Genomic DNA, 13,339 nt, shown 5'->3' with positions numbered 1-13,339 from the left:
GCTGATGTTCCAGCTGCGGGTACATCAGTGTCAGTAGGAGAAAAGACGCTTTAATTGTCACACAACACGCCACTACAACAAGTGCATACACTTCGGATGGTGGATGGTGAAATGGGTCCTCTGCATTTGATCCATCCTGGCTTGTCCTTCCTCCGGGGGGGCGGGGCAGCCAGCAGCAGTGGGCAACATTCAACGACGCGCCCGGGACCTGGTTCCATATGTCCATCACTGGTCAGACGATGATGTGTGCATGTTTTTGGAGGGGGTCCTTACTGATGTTAGATGGAGGAAAACCTATGTGTGCATGGGCAGAAATGCAAACTCTGCACAGAAAGGCCCCTAATTGGGAGATTACCCACCGGAGCACAGTTCCAACAATGCCCGAGGTGGGAATGGAACCCAGGACCTTCTTGCTGTGAGGCAGCAGTGCAATACTATTTTGCAATGCTATGCTAGTTATTTCTTCTCACTATTCTTGCATGTTTGCACATTTAGATTTGTTTTTCTTGTTTTGTTGTTTAATTTGACACTTGCTTTGTCAATGTAAACAACTGTTTCCCATGCCAATATAGCCGCTTTGAACTGAATTGAATTGGAAGACGTGGTCATCCTCAGAGCTGCACTCATAGTTTGTTTGTGTGTCATAGTGGAAGTCTCCGCCCACCTGAATGATGTCATCACGCTACCCTGTAAGAAGCCGTCCAACATCCTGGCCCTCCGCTGGAAGTCTCCTGGCCTCGCGTCCCTGTCCCCACAACGCTTCCTTCAGCTTCGGGATGGCAGCCTGAGCTTCCTGGCCACCGTGGACACCTTCAGGTCCTACCACTGCGTCTCCCAGAACAGGGGTTTCCAGGAGACCATGGCGGTCTTCAATGTCCAACAGAGGCAATACCCGCATTCACAAAGCCCCGCCCACACACCCACTCACCACACCGACACCATGGCAACCAGCCGAGACCCCCGACACAATGCTGAGAGTCTGGTAACAGCGACTGCCAACGACCAGGCTGATGACCAGGCTAAGGATCCCGTTGAGGACCAGATTGAGGACTGGGTATTTCTGAGAAGGGGTGATGGTGAAGTGCAGGAAGAGCTGTTGACTCGGGACACAGCGCATAGCAAGGACATGAACGAGGACGTGAGCATCATTAGCGACGTACAGAGTGGGACAAGCTGCATCGCGGCGCTGGTGGTGCTGGCAGTGCTGGCGATGTTGCTCACCGCATGCGTCACTCTGCTGCTTGCTGGGGCTGCCAGCAGGTGGCGCCGCAGAGCAAGGGCTGTGAGGACAAGCCTCCTGGTGGCCACCGAGGGTACAAGGTGCCACGAAGAGTCCAGTCTGGAGGTGAAGGTGGAGCCAGAGGAATGACGGCGGCTCCTGATTGGATGATCTGCACTGCCCAGATTGCTGCTACACCTTGCTCCTGCAGTTTTCCCTCAACAACATGCCAATAATACAACTGAACGAGGTTCAGGTTTAGGTCCCGTTTGGATACTGCAAAACTCTTCTGGACCACCTGCCGACTGACCTCCACTACCCTCCAACTGACCTCTACTGACCTGCTATCATCCTCTACTGACCTTCAACCAACCTCTACTGCCCTATACCGCCCTCTACTGCCCTCCCGTGCCCTCTACTGACCTAGCAACCTCTACTGCCCTCTACAGCCCTCTAATGTCAGACCTTGTGCTGCCCTCGACTGCCCTCTACCACCCTTTATAGACCTTGTACCAACATCTACTGCCCTCTACCGACCTTTATTGCCCTCTACTGCCCTTCTACTGACATTCTTCTGACCTCTACCAACCACCTACTGACCTCTACTGACATCTACTGACCTTCTACCAACCTCCTACCGACCTCTACAGACATTTACTGACCTTCTATCAACCTCTTCTGACCTTCTACCGACCTTTACCTCTTCTGACCTCCTGCTGACCTCAACTGACATTCTACCGACCTTCTACCGTCCTTCTACTGACCTCTGCTGGCCGACTACCGGCCTCTACCGGCCTCTACCGACCTCTTTTGACCTCTCTTGACCTCCACTGAGCTCTACTGACCTCTACTTGTATTGCAGCCCACCTCGCCCCCCCAACCTCGCAGTCGCCTCGCTCCTCCTTCCTCGCTGCCACCCACGCTCCACCCTTGCAGCTGTTCCTCGGCCCCTACGTGGTCTCAAGGGTCGTTTGTCTCAGTCAATACTCTTTTCATCCCCGGAGCCCCAACAGTGGAAGCAGCTCCCTCTAGTGGCAGAACGGCCATCTTCCATCGCAGACCGAAGACCGGGACCCAACTGCACGGACCTGTCTGCCTGCCTGCTGTCTACTTTCAGCCTATCTACCTGTCTGTCTGACCTTCTACCCCTTAAAGAATTATTAAAATATTCTGACACCATGGAAGAAATCATTTAACACAATTATGAATTTCAATAAATAATTAATGTTTTGTGTCTTTCCAAGCATCCAGTGACTTCAAACATTCCATAATATAATATAAAGGATTTTCAAGTTCAAGAGATTATTTGTAGAGCAAGGCACTAATCCTGCAAGGTTGGTGGGTTGGTGAGGGTTGGCTCCCCCTCATCCCTGGTCAAATGGCGAAGGGACTGCGCCTGCACAAAAACCTTGCCCCCGAAATGCTGTGCTCGTAACGCTGAGGTACTATGGAGATTGTCAAGGGTCGAATCAAACTTTTTTAGCGATTTGTCTTTGCAGAATGTTGTAGCCTAGAAGTGAAAGGGAAATGTCATGGCTGGTATAGTTGAGTATTTATAGTTTGAAAATGGGAAACAGAACCTATGTTTGTTGCGTTTTATATGTCTTTATTAACAAAACCAACTACTGTTCTTTTTATTGATGGGTAATTTTAATGTGGACTGGACGGCTGGACTGAGGAGACAAAGACAGTGATTAGAAGATGAATATTTATTAAGTACTAAGTATGATGACCCATCCTAACCAAAAAAAATGACATTGTTTTACATCACTATTAATAAATAATATTATATTTGTGAGAGAGTTTTATTTTGAATATTGTAGACTTTTGTAAGAGATGTGTGCTCATTCACACAACTGTGATTTGATAGGCTAAATATGCGATCGTTCAGAAAAGGCAAACCAAAGACAAAACCTGCAAGTATTAATCATTTTTCTCTTTTCGCCCCCCCTTAACCTGAAGTCGTTTTTTTTAAATGGAAATGCATTTGCCTACAAAACAGCACTTTAGTTGAAGTCAGCATGGCAGCATCTTGCCATGCTGTCTACGTGTTTTTTACACAACTTTTAGATGGTGACAAAGTCATTTGTTTTAAGTCACTACAAAGTTCAATAAATATAAAACGAAATGGCAAAATGTGCAATATTTAACACATTAACAAAAACATTGGAAAAAATACCCTGTAAAATGGGACCTGTAGGTGGTTGTGTTAATGAAGACATATAAAACGCAAGAAATATAGGTTCTGTTTCCCATTTTCAAACTATAATTAGTCAACAGTCATCAAATTTCCCTTTCAATACTAAGGTACAACATTCTTCAGACAAATCGCTAACAAAGTCATATTTGACCCTTAACGCTCTCCATAGTACCTCAGCGTTACGAGCATCTCGGGCGCAGTCCCTCCACCGTTCGACCGGGGCCCGGGCCCATCTCGACGGGGAAACAGAGTTCGACACAACCCCGGAGGTGGCTTTTGTGCTTTTTTGTACCAGATGCAAACATTTTGACCATTAGAAGCAGTAGCCTTATAACCAGGATGAGCACCTCCATCAGCAGGGTGGACGGGATGCTGGTGGTCACCCAGCTGTTTCCCCAGGATCCGCACATACCCGGACCCGGAACAGGACCGAACCCGAACCCGAACCCGGGTCCCGGTCCGGCCCGGGTCCCGGTCCGGACCAAGCTACCCTGGATGACGGAGCAGTTCCTCCGCGGGGAACCCCAGGCTCTGGGGGTGAGGAGCTGGAAAGGGTTGAATTCAGTTAAATTCGGTTAAATTCAGTTAAATTTAATTGAATTCAGTCTAATTCAGTTAAATTCAGTTAAATTTAGATAAATTCAGTTAAGTTCTGTTCAATTCAGTTAAGTTCAGTTAAGTTTAGTTTAGTTCAGTTCTTTTATTTCCACGTTTGCCCTTTTAAATCTGATTCTCAAACCGAAAGTAAAACGTGACGCAGTATTTTATTGAAAATCTTTTTACTGAATAAAACTGAGAATAAAATCGAAATGATCACATCAAAACCAATCCCACTCTTTTCAAAATGTCGGATTTGTTTAGATTTTATTCTCGATATTTTATATTTTTAATCTAGAGGTCACGTTTACATAACTATCGGGATGTGACGTCATCAATCTGGAATAACCCTTTGACAGATCTTCATTCATTCACATTTTCTCCCCCTTTCCCACTTGGATGAATGGAAAAGTGTTTTTATTTGGTATTGTACAAGCTAAAGTGACGGGTGATGTCACCAGACCACATGGAAAATTTAACTTAAAACACCAACATGTTTCAGTATTCCTGCTGTTTTCCAAATTCCTGAGAGTGTGTGTGTGTTTGTGCGTGTGTGTGTGTGTGTGTGTGTAGGTGGTGCAGATCTTCATCGGCTCCCTCTCCCTCCTCTTCCTCTTTTCCTTTTTTCTTTCTCCGACCATGTGGGTTCAGCTGCCGCTGCTGGGTGGGGCGGCTGTGAGTCATATGGTTCCAGCCCCCTTTAATCACTTATTATTAATGTTGTTGTTGTTATTATAACTATTATTGTTATTTGTTGTCGTTGTTATTATTATTATTAGAGATCCATATATTGTTATTGTTAATGAAAAACTGATGTCAGGAGTCTATGGATGTCATGGATCCGCTGACCTCATAGACCATAATAAAATGAGTATTGGGGGCGGTCCCGACATGCCGTTGTCCAGGTTTGATCCAGATCGCTTCCTATTGTGGAATAATTTAAATAAAAACTATTTTTTATCATCACCAACACACGTGCATGCATACATAATGGCTCGCGCAGGTCACATAGTACATTTACATTTACATTTAGTCATTTAGCAGACGGTTTTATCCAAAGCGACTTACAAGGGAGAATAACATTCAAGCTACATTGCGACAGAGACATTAGTGTAACAATAAATACTGCTAGGTAGTGCTAAGTAATTGTAGGTTAGGAGAGGAGGTACTCACTGAAGAGCTGGGTCTTCAAGTGCTTCTTAAAGACAGAGAGGGAGCTCCCTGATCTGGTCATTTTTGGCAGCCTGTTCCACCAACGTGTAACTACAAATGAGAATAACCTGGATTGCCGTGGCTGTATGGCCGGCAAAGCCAGGCGACGCTCATTTGAGCATAGTAGCATTGCAGGTTAGTGATTGGGCAACAACTGAGTCCTCACCAAGATGGTGGCACATGCTAGGGGTGTGATGTCAGACTTTCATGGATTCTATGGATCCGACAAACCCACAGATCATCTGATTAAGATGTGTATTCGGGGCACTTCCCACATGGCGTCATTCAAGTTTCATCCTGTTGGGTTCAGTGTTGTGGAAGAAGTTTGTGATCAACAGTAAGTACCTCACCAAGATGGCGGCGCACACAGTGCGCATGTACAAGGTGACGAGAACACAGATCAGGTGATAGCACGGCAGTCTAGTGATACACAGATATAGTCGTGATGGGACTTTAAATAAAGGAATATAAAATACAAACCCTTATTATGTTTGTAAAATAATTGGTTAAAGTATTACCAGAAGACAATTGGATGAAACAAAGTGCAGCGTATTAAACATCATAAATATATAAACACTTCTGAGGACAACTCAGAATAAGTTCAGAGTAAGTTCTACAAAATAAAAACCCAATAACACCACTGTTAGAATTTATAGACATTCCTGAGATATTAATGTATATAAACTTCTTGAATTATAATTACTGGTAACAATAACATAAGCAATTACATAATACAAGGAACATATGTGAATTGTGTACGTGTTTTGAAATATTTTCATTATTTTTGTGTTTTTGGTGCAGCCCCAACACACAATTAATTTCATTATAACTCCTCTACAACTGATATCAGTTAAACCACTTATTTATTGTTTATTTATTTATAGGTTTATAAAATTCATTATTATTGTGAAGGATTATTATTATCTTGTGTTAATTTACGAAGCGGCATAAAATAATTCTGTTCTCCAAAATGGATGAATAGTGGTGATAAATAACGGTGATCACCATATTGACAAAAATAATCCTGATTCAGCCATAATGGTGCAGCCCTACTTCAGAATGATAACCACTGTTAGCGGCAGCGTAGGAAACCCACCCACAGCCACAAAAAAACATCCCATAATAGATTTACACTGTAACCAGATGGAAGGAATGAACTTATGCAGTCACAAAACACACGGAACAGAGAGACGAAGCATATCTCAACATTGAACTTTAAAGGGCCAACGACCCTGGACACTGTGCATTGCTGCCTGCAGCTATATTTAATATTATTATTGTTATCTTTATTGTTTTTGTTATTATTATTATTGTTATTAATATTATTATTATTGTTATGATGTTATTATTGTTATGTTATTATTAATAATATTGTTGTTATTATCGTTAATATTATTATTATTATTGTTATTATTATTAATAATAATAATAATAATAATATTCTTATTATTGTGATATTACTATTGTTATTATTATGATGTTAGGGGATGGGATCTGGGGATGGTAGCTCAGGAGGTAGAGCTGGTGGTCTAGTAATCTAAAGGTTGCTGGTCCGATCCCAGGCTCCTCCTGCTAGCATGCTGTAGTGTCCTTGAGCAAGACACTTAACCCCTAATTGCTCCTGATGGCTGCGTCCGTCGGTGTTTGAATAATTGTAAGTGGCTTTGGATAAAAGCAAAATGCAATGTAATGTAATGATGGAAAAGTACAGGAAGGGCCAGAGGGAGTTGCACTGCATCTTTGTGGGTTTAGAGAAAGCATATGATGGGGTGCCGAGAGAGGAAGTGTGGTATTGCATGAGGAAGTCCTCTCTCCTCCACGTGTGGAGGAGAGATGAGAGTTACATTGGGAGAAGGAGGCTGAGGGTGGAGCTGCCAGGCAAGAGGAAAAGAGGAAGCCAAAGAGAAGCTTGATGGAGGTGCTGAGGGAGGACATGCAGGCGGGTGGTGTCAGGGAGGAAGATGCACAGAATACAAGGTGATGGAGGCAGATGATTCGCTGTGGCCACCACTAACGGGAGCAGCCCAAAGAAAAAGAAGAAAGAAGGAGAATATTATTATAAATAATATCATTATTTATTATAATTATTAATAATTATGATATATAAACAATGAGTTGATTTATTTATTCGTGTTTATATATGATTTTATTTTTCTTCTCTTATATTTCTCTTCTTTGCCTCTTCTTTATTCTCCTCCTCTTCTTCTTTCTTCTCCTCTTCTCTGTATTTTCTTCTCTTCTCTTCCTTCTCCTCTTCTTCTCTTTCTTCGCCTCTTCTTCCTCTTCTCTTCTCCTTATTCTTCTCCTCTTCTCCTTCTCTTCCTTCTCTTCTCCTTATTCTTCTTTTTATTCTCCTTCATCTCCTCCTCTTCTTCTCATTCTTCTCCTTTTTCTCCTACTTCTGCCCTCTTCTTTTCCTACTTCTCGTCCTTCTCTTTCTTTTCCTTTCTTCTTCTTCTCTTCTCCTTCTTCTTTATCTTCTCCTTTTTCTTCTCGTTTTCTTCTTCTCCTTCTCCTCTTTCTTCTCCTCCTTCTTCCTTCTCCTATTCTTCTTCTTCTTCTACTACTCCTCCTCTTCTTTTTCTTCTTACTATTTACTAACTAGTCTCCTCCTCTTCTTCTTCTGCAGTTTGTGGTGTCGGGGAGTGTCGCCGTCGCCTCCCGCAGGGGGACCAGCGCTGCTCTGGTCAGTGATCGATAACCAATCAATCTGCATTGACCATCACTAATCAATCAGCGATCACATGTGCTGATGTTGCTGATGTGCCATTGGTGCAGATGGCACTGATGGTGCTGATGTGCTGGTGGTGCTGATGGTGCTGGTGGTGCTGATGGTGTGATGCTATGTCTCCAGATCAAGGCCTCACTGGCCCTGCATGTCCTCAGTTCCGTCGTGGCTCTGGTTCTGGTGGTGTACCACTGCTGGCTGCTGGTGGTGCAGCCCAGCTGGGCGGAGCTCTGCAGCCTAGGAGGAAGCTCCGCCCAAGAAACAGGAAGTGGAATCTGTCTGCAGATGATAAGACGTTTAGAGGTGAGTCCCACCCCCCTCCCTCCACCTAGTGTTCAGGAGATAATATTTGGATGGAAGGATGTTTCTGTTTGGTCATGTCTTTATGTCTCTCTCTCTCTCGCTCTCTCTCTCTCTCTCTCTCTTCCTCAATTTCTCTTCTCTCTCTCTCTCTCCCTCCCTTCCTCTCTCTCAGGGAATAATGATTGGTGTTTGGATTCTTCTCCTCCTTCTCTTCATTCTTCAGTTTGCGGTTTCCATTGCTCTCTCTGTTTTCTCTGCTCGAGCCACCTGCCACGGATCCACAGACATCACCATGGTAACAGCCACTTCTGGTCTGACTTCCTGCTCTGTAGACAGGCTACTTCCTGTCTCCATAGCCAGGCTACTTCCTGTCTCCTTATCCAGGGCTAATTCCTTATCCAGGCTACTTCCTGTCTCCTAATCCAGGCAAATTCCTTATCCAGGCTACTTTCTGTCTCCATAGCCAGGCCACTTCCTGTCTCCATAGCCAGGCCACTTCCTGTCTCCTTATACAGGCTACTTCCTGTCTCCTTATACAGGCTACTTCCTGTTTCCATAGCCAGGCTACTTCCTGTCTCCATAGCCAGGCTACTTCCTGTCTCCTTATACAGGCCAAACCCTGTCTCCATAGCCAGGCTACTTCCTGTCTCCTAACACATCCTGCTTGTCTCACTGATAACCTTTGACCTGCAGGTGTGCGACAGCAGGGTTGGCTTGTTGGACGAGACGGAGTATGACCACGCCCCCGGCCCCTGAAACAGGATTAAATACTGATCTGTCTGTCTGTCTCTTTCTTTCTTCCTCTCCCAGACCAACAACATTACTGTTTTTAAACAATGATGTAATATGAAATAATATATAATATATATTATAAACATTTTATATACATGTGTGTGCATGTGTAATAATTATGTAATAATACTTCCATATAGAGGGCGTATGGTTGAGGTTGTGTTTTATGACATTCATCAATCAGGTTTTCTTGCTTTATTGTGATAAAATGTGATTTTTGTCAAAACAAACCAACTCTAATCAAGGATGGAATGGAAATAATGGAAATAAATCCTGTTTATCTTCAACACATGTAAATGAAGCAGTTTGTGCAAAGTCCCACATAGAGCTCCTCCATCATCAGCACCAGGTCCAGGTCCAGGTCCTGCTGCGAGGTTGCACCATGACAGAGAGTCACAGAGGTTCAGCTGATGTGTGCTGCCTGCAGGAGCATCAGCTGTGATCAAGGAGGTGGAGATGGAGAGGGAGGAGAGGAGATGGAGATGAAGAGGAGGAGGAGGAGGAGGAGGAGGGGGGGCAAGAGGAAAAAGAGGAAAAGGATGGGGAGTAGGAGGTCAGCAGGAGGTGGTGGAGGAGGAGGAGGAGGAAGAGGGGGTGGGGAGGAGGAGAAGAGGAAGAGGAGGAGGAGCCTGGCGTGTGGAGCTGGTTTCAGCTGACCACGTCATGGTCTCTGCCATTCAGCGCAGGAGATTCTGGGTGACCACACCCACTACTCCCAAACCTGAACAAGGCATCAAACAAGCTGATGGGTTGAATAGTCAACTTCCTGTCCAAACAGGAAGTACAATGGTGCAAATGGAGGTGCCAACAGAGATTTCTATTTCGCATCCATGTTTGGTTCTACAGTTTTCTAACGGCAAACAGGCAGACAGAAAGACAAGGCTGACAGACAGGCAGATAGCTAGATTGGAAGATAGACAGACAGACAAATACACAGGCAGACAAACAGAGAGACAGATAGACAGGCAGTTTGAAAAAAAAGATAAAATTAAACCTTCTTGTGGTTCACTAAATGTGACACTGCCCCCAGTGGACACATGGCATCATAGACTAAATCCACAGCAAACAGCCAGCTGCAGACGGAGGATCTTATTGATCAGAATGATATTGATCTGAAAAATGTCAAAACGATGAGGAAGAATATTAAAGAGTAAGACAAATAGTTTAATATTGGAAAATATTAAATTAATGTATTAAACATATTTTAGAGCTTCTGTAGCGAAAAGAAGTAATTATATATTATTAATCACAATATATAATTATAATTAATATTGTATCGCACCCAGGACTGAAGAAAAAAGATACAAACTGAGAGAAACCTTGCATTTATTTTTATATATATATGTGTGTGTGTGTATGTGTGTACATACACATATATATGTGTGTGTGTGTGTGTATTTAATATAAATATTAAAATCATCCCTATTATAAAAGAAAATATGATCTTTTATATTTCATGAACTTTTTCAGAGAATCCTTGTATTATATCAAAATATATAATTGTTATATTGACACCATGATATTTTAATGAAGATTGAGTGAATAATAAAACAAACGTTAATGAATTTAATATCAAGTAAAAATAAACTTAAAATAGTCCGTCTCACTGTTGTCACTTGTTAGTCAACCACAGTCACTGCGGCTGGCGCCGGAAAGGGCGGAACCAAAACCAATCGTTTCCGGTTTTCATCCGGTAAGTGTTGTTTGGAGCACGTCCTGATGAAAAGCAGCAAATAAAGTCGATTTTAAATATTTCATGTAATACAGATGATATAGTTTTAGTTAAATAGAATGTCATCTTTATAATAAAGTCGATTTTAAATAATGTAATAGAAATTATAGAGTTTTAGTTTAATAGAATGTCATCTTTATAATAGTCGATTTTAAATATTTAATGTAATATTGATTATATAGTTTTAGTTAAACAGAATGTTATCTTTATAATAAAGGCGTTTTTAAATACTTAATGTAATGTAAATTATATCGTTTTAGTTTAATAGAATCTTTCGTCTTTATGTTTTTAATCCAAAAACGTTATTTCTCGACATGTTACCACTTTTTCAAACTATACGCAACCATTTGAAATGTACCACCATGAGTGTAAATATATATATATGTATGTGTGTGTGTGTGTGTGTGTGTGTGTGTGTGTGTGTATGTATGTGTGTGTGTATATATATATATATATATATATATACACACACATACTGTGTGTGTGTGTGTCTCATAAAATATATATACATGTATATGTATGTATATATGTATGTGTGTGTATGTCTCTCTTATAATATATACACTCACCGGCCACTTTATTAGGTACACCTGTTCAATCGCTTGTTAACACAAATAGCTTATTAGCCAATCACATGGCAGCAACTGATGGCATTTTGGCATGTAGACATGGTGAGGATGACTTGCTGAAGGTTCAAACACAGCTTCAAGCTGAGGAAGGAAGGGGATTTAAGTCACTTTGAACGTGGCATGGTTGTTGGTGCCAGATGGGGTGAGTATTTCGGAAAACTGCTGATTTTCACACACAACCATCTCTAGAGTTTACAGATAATGGTCCGAAAAAGAAGCAGATGGGCTACAGCAGCAGAAGACCACACCGGGTGCCACTCCTGTCAGCTAATAACAGGAAACTGAGGCTACAATTTGCACAGGCTCACCAAAAATGGACAATTGAAGATTGGAAAAACGTTGCTGCAACATTTAGATGGTAGGGTCAGAATTTAGCGTAAAGAACTGAAAGCATGGATCAATCCTGCCTTGAGGGTTAGGGTTAGGGTTAGGGTTCACACTGGTGGTGTAATGGTGTGGAGGATATTTTTCTTGGCACACTTTGGGTCCCTTAGTACCAACTGAGCATGGTTTAAAGGCCACAGCATACCTGAGTATTGTAGCTGACCTTTTCCATCCCTTAATGAGCACAGTGTAGCCAACTTCTGATGGCTACCTCCATCATTGCTGGTGCTGTGACATGCACCATGTCACAAAGGTCAAATCATCTCAAACTGGTTTCTTGAACATGACAAAAAGGTTGTGTGTGTGTGTGTGTGTGTGTGTGTGTGTGTGTGTGTGTGTGTGTGTATACGCACACACACACTATATGTGTAACAGCATTAAAAAAGATGAAGAGTGGAAAGGCAGTTGGCCCAGATGACAAACCTGGGGAAGCATGGAAATGTTTAGGTGAGATGGTAGTGGCATTCCTAATGAGACTGTTTAACACCATCCTGGAAAGGGAGAGGAATGCCGGAGGAGTGGAGAAAAAGTGTACTGGTACCCATCTTCAAGAATAAGGGAGACGTACAGAGCTGTAGTTACTACAGGGGAATAAAGTTGATCAGCCACAGCATGAAGCTATGGGAAAGGGTAGTGGAGGCTAGGTTAAGAAAAGAGGTGGGGATCAGTGAGCAGTAGTATGGTTTCATGCTAGGAAAGAGTACTACAGATGCAATGTTTGCTTTAAGAACGCTGATGGAAAAGTACAGGGAAGGCCAGAGGGAGTTGCTCTGCGTCTTGGTGGATTCAGAGAAAGCGTATGATAGGTTGCTGAGAGAGGAAGTGTGGTATTGCATGAGGAAGTCGGGGGTGGCAGAGAAGTACGTACGAGTGGTACAGGATATGTATGAGGGCAGTCAGACAGTAGTAAGGTGTGCAGTAGGTGTGACCAAGGCATTCAAAGTGGAGGTGGGACTGCATCAAGGATCAGCTCTGAGCCCTTTCTTCTTTGCAATGGTGATGGACAGGTTAACAGATGAAATCAGGCAGGAGTCTCCGTGGACTGATCTTCGTGTATGAGAATGTTATCTGTATTGAGAGTAGGGAGCAGGTGGAGGAGAGCCTGGAGAAGTGGAGGCATGCATTAGAGAGAAGAGGAATGAAAGTCAGCTGGAGTAAGACAGAATAAATGTGCCCGAATGGGAGGGCGGCGAAAAGCTGAGAATGCAAGGAGTAGAGGTGGAGAAGGTGGATGAGCTCAAGTACTTGGGGTCGACCGTCCAAAGCGGCAGAGAGTGCAGGAGATAGGTGAAGAGTACAGGCAGGGTGGAGTGGGTGGAGAAGAGTGTCCGGAGTTATCTGTGACAGAAGGGTTCCAGCAAGAGTGAAGGGGAAGGTGTACAGGACAGTAGTGAGAGCAGCCATGTTGTACGGTTTAGAGGCGGTGGCACTAACAAAAAGGCAGGTGGATGAAGTGGAGGTGGCCGAGTTGAGGATGTGGAGGTTTTCATTGCTAGTGACAAGAATGGACAGGATTAAGAATGAGGACATTAGAGGGACAGCT

At 43.2% G+C, this 13,339-nt stretch overlaps 1 protein-coding gene across 4 annotated transcripts; it reads left to right on the top strand.

The window, feature by feature from the left end:
- The first annotated feature begins 3,607 nt into the window (after positions 1-3,607).
- On the top strand, positions 3,608-9,312 carry LOC307234327 (membrane-spanning 4-domains subfamily A member 4A). Of its 4 annotated transcripts, none has more exons than XM_080006002.1 (7): positions 3,608-3,688; positions 3,779-3,956; positions 4,590-4,691; positions 7,858-7,914; positions 8,083-8,259; positions 8,432-8,554; positions 8,953-9,312. In XM_080006002.1, the coding sequence occupies exons 2-7, from the start codon at positions 3,789-3,791 to the stop codon at positions 9,013-9,015; spliced, it is 690 nt and encodes a 229-aa protein (XP_079862128.1). In that variant the 5' UTR covers positions 3,608-3,688; positions 3,779-3,788; the 3' UTR covers positions 9,016-9,312. The 4 variants fall into 4 exon arrangements, with proteins under 4 accessions (XP_079862128.1, XP_079862126.1, XP_079862129.1 ...); XM_080006001.1 differs by having other exon boundaries at positions 3,631-3,688; positions 3,776-3,956; XM_080006000.1 differs by having other exon boundaries at positions 3,611-3,956.
- The last annotated feature ends 4,027 nt before the right edge of the window (positions 9,313-13,339 follow it).

Source organism: Zeus faber (genome assembly GCF_960531495.2).
Source record: "Zeus faber genome assembly, chromosome: 8".
NCBI lineage: Eukaryota > Metazoa > Chordata > Actinopteri > Zeiformes > Zeidae > Zeus > Zeus faber.
Note: the sequence above shows the minus strand (reverse complement) of the source record. Positions and strands in the feature narration are given on the sequence as shown.

What these genes read in the sequence shown, in the direction of transcription:
- LOC307234327 (XM_080006000.1), top strand. Translation starts at nt 3,759, where the DNA reads ATGAGCACCTCCATCAGCAGGGTGGACGGGATGCTGGTGGTCACCCAG. An exon ending in GGGGGACCAGCGCTGCTCTG is followed by an intron (nt 7,915 to 8,082) that starts GTCAGTGATCGA and finishes CTATGTCTCCAG; the next exon opens with ATCAAGGCCTCACTGGCCCT. An exon ending in GATCCACAGACATCACCATG is followed by an intron (nt 8,555 to 8,952) that starts GTAACAGCCACT and finishes TTTGACCTGCAG; the next exon opens with GTGTGCGACAGCAGGGTTGG.